This window comes from Pseudorca crassidens, chromosome 11, assembly GCF_039906515.1.
Source record: "Pseudorca crassidens isolate mPseCra1 chromosome 11, mPseCra1.hap1, whole genome shotgun sequence".
NCBI lineage: Eukaryota > Metazoa > Chordata > Mammalia > Artiodactyla > Delphinidae > Pseudorca > Pseudorca crassidens.
In genome coordinates, this window is record NC_090306.1 from 63670266 (window position 1) to 63676265 (window position 6000).

The 6000-nt window shown below is 50.0% G+C and overlaps 1 protein-coding gene across 13 annotated transcripts in view; it reads right to left on the reverse strand.

The window, feature by feature from the left end:
* Positions 1-4104, reverse strand: part of KCNC2 (potassium voltage-gated channel subfamily C member 2) — a 197504-nt gene extending 193400 nt beyond the window's left edge. For 9 of the 13 annotated variants that reach the window (XR_010932495.1, XM_067697375.1, XM_067697378.1 and 6 more), the window contains exons 1-2: positions 3192-3479; positions 1336-2035 (exon numbers count right to left, since the gene is read on the reverse strand). Coding sequence is in view for 12 of the 13 variants with exons in the window: in XM_067697375.1 (XP_067553476.1) it covers positions 1336-2016 (681 nt within the window). In the remaining variant the exon portion in view is untranslated. Of the gene's footprint in view, positions 1-1335; positions 2036-2215; positions 2342-2526; positions 2908-3191; positions 3480-3591; positions 3704-3968 lie in introns of those variants that run through there. The other 4 variants (XM_067697370.1, XM_067697369.1, XM_067697367.1 and 1 more) reach the window with 4 other exon arrangements.
* Positions 4105-6000: the final 1896 nt, after the last annotated feature.

Here is a 6000-nt window from a genome sequence, read left to right on the forward strand (position 1 = left end):
CCCATAAAGTAGCAATGCTTTAAATTGTCTCTTTGATATTCTATTTCAAATTGAAAACAAAACATATCCTCAGACTTCTACTAAAGTGGTATCAGAAGCACATCTTCTGACATGTTATCAGCTGCACAACATCTCAGATGCAGAGACTTCTGACATTCAGGGGAACACAATAATGAGGATATAACCAAAGTTAAGCTGGGAGAATTCCCATTCTGCCCAAGGGGAATCTTTTCTGGGTGTCAGAAGCAAACTAGACACATGCAGTTACAAAGATTTAACTAAATACAGTACTCTGTTCTCACATATAATTAAAAACCATTCACATACTGTATAATTTTGGGTTGTTTATATTTCTTTTCTTTCCTTTAAAACTAGAGAAACCATTATTAGTTACTTTTATAATGTCTTCATTGGGATTTTGAAGAATTAATCGTGGGTATCAAGGACTAAATTAAAACTGTCACTCAAGCTAAAGACTGAAAAGAAAAATTGAGGATGGGATCACAATCTATAGAGTATAATAAAGTTGCCTACAATCTAAATTACCCAGTCTTTAATTTAGAGACTCCCACTAAACCAGGATCACCAAAGTGACCAATTGGCGTTCAACCTGTAGAAAACACAGATACAGCACAAGGGGAAAGGCATCAGACTCCAAAATTCACTGTGCAGGTGGGCTATCCCGTCAACTCACGGGGACAAGCAAACCCAGCACTGCTCTCTCTTGGAAGAACACAGGCGCAAACAACATTCGGGAGATTTTCACAAAATGAACCTCCTGGCACACCCTCTCCCGGCCCAACCACGGACATATATTCCATTTCTCCTCTACTGTCCTCAGATTAGATCCCTAATTGGAGCCACTGCTCTGGGGGAGTCAGGTGCGCAGCAGTGTCAGGTCTCACTGTAAAGGTCCAATAGTGATGACCAGAAGGCCTGAAGGGCCATCCGAGCTAAAGAAAACGTTGGAACAAGAGTTAGAAAAAGAAACTCAACAGAAAGTGTGATAGCGGTTTCAGAACAGGGGTCCGGACAGACTCGCCCAGAGTAGCCGACATTTGCCCTTTCGGTCCCATCTGCTGAAGTAAATCTCAGTTGCAGTTGAGGAGGAGAGGAGGGGGATGCTGGGGGGCGGGGGGTAGGGAGCAGGGAGGATCGGGGCCAGAGTCCCTGAGTTTACCCTGCACGGGAGGGGCCCCTCGTCTCCTGGTTGGGGAACCCTGTTCTCTTCTCCCCCTGCCCCCATCCCAGAGGCCTCGGCGGAAAAGAACAGGAAGTTGCGGAAGGAGTTGGGAGAAGTTGGCGCAGCAGGGAAGGGGGCGACTCTGGCCTTACCCTGGCGGCTCTGGACGAGTAGGGGTCCTCAAAGAGGGCCCACATGCGGGGCTGCAGCCTCCTCCAGCGGCCGGACTTGCCGTCGGGGCCCCCCAGGCCCGCGGCGTCCTCGATGCCAAGCCTCTTGGCCGCCAGGTCCTCGTCGTCGCCAGGGTCGCCGCCGATGAGGTCGGGGGTCTCGAAGATGTCGAGCGCCTCTTCGGCGTCGCGGTGTTGCCGGTAAGTCATCCAGCAGCAGGGCTCCACGTCGGTCTCGTCGATGCCCCAGAAGGCCAGCTCCTCCTCGAACAGCGGCCCACACACGTCGGCGGGGCAGTGCAGCTTGCCGGTGCGGTAGTAGTTGAGCACATAGGCGAAGACGCCCGGGTGCCGGTCGAAGAAGAACTCGCGGCTGCCCCGGGGGTAGTCGCCGCCGCCGCGGACGCTGCAGTTGCCCGCGCCGCCCTCGAAGCAGCCGCCCGGCCCGGGGGACAGCGGGGGCGGTCGCGGCGGCGGCGAGAGCGTAGGGGGCGACGGCTGCAGCTTGTCGCCCGCCGCCTTCAGGCAGTCGCCCTGGGGCTCGGAGGCGGCGAGAAGGGCCAGGCGCGTCCCGGGCAGGGTCTTGAGGGTGCTGCGGTAGGTTTCGTGCCGGGTGCCCCCGACATTGAGGATCACCCTCTCGTTGTTCTCGATCTTGCCCATCTCTGTGCCTTAGACATGACTGGGGGAGGCGAACACAGCACCAAGTTAAAGATCTCGGCCGGCGGAGCCGCGCTGTGACTCCCACCCCCACTCCCAGCCCGAGAGTCCCAAGATGCAGGGTTGACAGAAAGGCGAGGGGCAAAGGGCCCTCCCAGGATGAGTTTGGCGCCCAGCCCTGTCCCCGCCTCAAGCATCATACCTTTCCCAGGTTTCTAGAGAACTGAGGAGATAGCAGTCCGAATCTTCCTTGACCTTCCTTGACACCTTTTACCCGCCTCACACCTTTCTCCCTCTGCTCTGTCTCCTTCATCTTTTCACCCTTCACCCTCTCTGCCCTCTGTCCTCTCTCAAGTCTCACCTGTTCCCAGCCCCTAACTCTCCCCCTCTCTCTCTCCCCAAACCCCTTATCTTTCCCTCCTAAGTCCTCCCCTCCCCCTCTCCCCACCCCCCGTCCTCTCCCAGTGACCCGTCCCTTTCCTCCCTCATAGTCCGAGACCCTCTCCCTCCTACCCTCTCCGGGAGGCTGTTCCCTTAGGCAGGGAGTTCTCTCTGCCCAGGCAACTTGGCAGTGTTGGGTGAGAGACCCCCAGACTGGGCGGCGAGCCCCCACTAAACGCGTACTCTCGGTGAACTCTGGACAGCCCGCTGTTGCCGGCTCGCGGGGAGTGCCCCTTGCGCGACCTCTACTCCCCTTCCTGGGCCAGGCAAATAGACTGAACGCGGAAGTCAGAGCAAAAAAAAAGTCCCTGCTGGTGCCTTTCACCAGGGAGACCTCTCCCAAATTTCCTGATCCAATTTCCTTTTCACATTACTGCTATTGTTGAAATTATTACTACTTGGGAAAGGAAACTACTGACTAGGATCCATTTTGGGGAGCAGAAGTGATCAGTGCATCCCACCCCATCCCCCTTTCCCAAGAAATGCAAACGTCTTGCGGGCGGAGGGGTGCTTTCTAGGAGGAGCGAGGCCCGGGGAAAAGCTGCTGGAGGCACACCCCCTGCATCCCCGAGCTGGGAGTCCTGGCTGACAGTGTCCCCGTTTCCGATCTCCCAGCCACCTCTCCCCTGGGCTTCACCTCTCCAATCCTACTGCGGAACGGAGGGGGGATGCCTGCCTTGCAGGGTCAGCACGCCCTTCCCGGCAAATCAGCCCCTTGCCCTCCCGCCTCTAGGTACCTTAACGAGACCGAGAGAAAAGTGGTTCTGCTATGGTGTCCGAGTGGACGAGGTGCTCCGGGCAGCCGAACGGAGTCCCGACACCCAGCCGAGCCGCCCTTCTCCAACGAGAAACTACTTGTTGGCGTTTTTCGGGTTCAGGTGGCTGGGCCGCTTCCCGTGGCGCTGGGCTCGCGGAGACAGCCCCCGCCGGCCGCGCGCCGCGCCACCTGCCCTCATTGTGCGAGCTGCTGTGGGCTCGCTCCGCGCCAACCTCGGCGCCCAGAGTCACCATCGCGCGGGGCCGGGCGGACCATGGAGCTCGGGGCGGGTCCAGCCGACGCTCCGCGACCCAGCCGGGAGCCGGCAGAGCAGCCGGCCTTGGCTGCCGCGGAGCTGACCCGACGTCCGGAGAGCTCACCCACTCGAAGGTGAGACCACCCGGCTCCGACTTGGACCTGCAGGTCTCGCTTCTCCCCGCTAAGCAGCCGCTGCTGGAGCTGTCCCTTCCCCGCCGCTCGCCTTCAGCCCCCGCCGCCAAAGCCCAGAGCTCAGGGAACGGTGGGTGGTGGGTGGACCTGGGGAAGCTCTGTTGTACCAACCAGGTTCCTCTATTTTTCTTCAGTGAAGCTGTATTCCCACCCTCTCTGGAGCGTCTGTCTGCCTTATTTACACCCCACTGTCTACACCCTTTCTCTTCCTGCTGCCGCACCCCTCCCAACAAGTGAGAGAGAAAATCTAAGACAAAGTGCATTTTTTTTTTCTTAATGGCAGCTGAAGGGAGAGAGCTCTACTTACAGGTGACAAGTGTGTCCGGTTTCTCGCGTCTTATCCATGGCTCTGGCTTGTTCTTTTCAGTGAAATGTAGGTCTCCAGTCACCACATCATGGTTATATAAAACAAAACAAGTTTTAAAAGTTTATTCCAGGAACATAATGCTCTAGCAAGTAAAAATTCAGGTTTATCAGAAGCTAAAAAGACAAGCTACAGATATCCAAGTAACGAAGCAATGATCTCTTTAGCCAATTTCTCCCTTTCTCAAATTTTTATTGCACCTTGTATTAGTTTGCTAGGGCTGTCATAAAAAGCACCACAAACTGGATTGTTTAAACAGCAGAAATTTATTATCTCACAGTTCTGGAAGCTAGAAGTTCCAGATTAAGGTGTTGTCGGGGTTGGTTCCTTCTGAGGGTTGTGAGAAATGGACCTCTTCAAGGCCTTTCTCCTTGGCTTATAGATGGCTGTCTTCTCTCTGTGTCTCTTTACATCATTTTTCCTTTATGCATGCCTGTCTCTGTGAACAAATTTCTCCTTTATATACGAACACTAGTCGTATAGGATTAGGTGCCACCTTAATTAATTTCATTTTAACTTGACACCTCTGTAAAGACCTTATCTCCAAATAAGATGGCATTCTGAGGTACTGGAGGTTAGGACTCCCACGTCTCTTTTTGGGGGGAGGGGAGGTTTGAGGGGAAGGCTGAGACACAGAGCAGCCCATATCAGACCTTACCACCAATGGATTATGTGTTTCTGTGTCTGTGTGTGTATTTCTAGGAAGAAAAGAAAGGAAGGAAGGAAGAGAGAGACCATAGTCCATGGAGATAGATTGATAGGCTTGAACTTGAAGTCCATGGAGTAGGTAAAACACCAGGTTTTATGTAGGAGGAAGTCTCTTTGAAAAACAGATACTGATATTGACATTATGGAAAGAGCAAGAGTTGTGAGTTACTAATGAAAAAGTTCTAGCAATATACAGGGCTGCAAGGCAGGCAATTAAATATAAACAATTCACTAAAGAAAACTACCTGTTATGACAGTAAATAACTAAACAAACTACAAAGTCTTTGGAAGGCCACTAATGTCTAGGAAACTAATGCAAGAAAATATGGTAAGTATACATTTATAAGAAATTTACTAACAATATGACAGTAAATGTGTAATAGTAACCTACCTAGCCTTGTGAAAATATAAATTTTACTAACAAAAAAAATGTAAAGCTTAAATACTGAGGGAATGATTCTAGTTTTGCACAGTCACTGAGGCATTTCTAAAAGTAGCAGTGATAGTAAATTCCATTGCCAGAAAATTTACAAAGAAAAATTATGTTCAGATTCTAACATGCATTCTCATATTGTCTAGATAGTTCCTTATATAGCTTAATGTAAATTCAATAGGGAGAAAAAGGCATATGGTTTGCTTTAAAATAAATTAGTAATAGTAAGTGTAGTAGCAGCAGCATTTATAATTATAGATAGCATTTAGTGAGAGCTTACTATGTGCAAAATGCTTTACATAAATTACCCCTGTTAATTTAAATGGAGGAAGTATTTACACTAAATTACAAGACTTCCAGAAAGATAACTCCTACAGATGGCAGGAATCAGTAATGAAAGCTTTTAGCTTGATAATGTTAAGTTTGTATTAGAAAGGCTCCATATAGAAACCAAAAGAAAAGTGAAAAATAATGCAAAGGACTCATGGGGGGAAAGGAGAAAACAAAGATCTAACGAATCAAGTTGAGTCTGAGGTTATATAAGCTCTCTGGAAATAATCACAATGGCAAAAGGATCATCTTTTAGAAGAATTCAGAATTTTCTTGTGATTCATAAAGAAATAGATGTGAAATTAGAGAAGATTTTGGATAAATTTGAAAATAAGAACGTGGGAAGGTAAAAGGATGAGATGTCCTTATCAATGGAGAATTGAAAAATGAAACAGTGAATGAAATAACAGTCTCGCATTTTTTTTTCCTGGTCATTATAAGAGGGGAAGATCCTAAGACAAATACCCAGGCTTCATTATATAAGACAGGAGAGAACAGAAAACC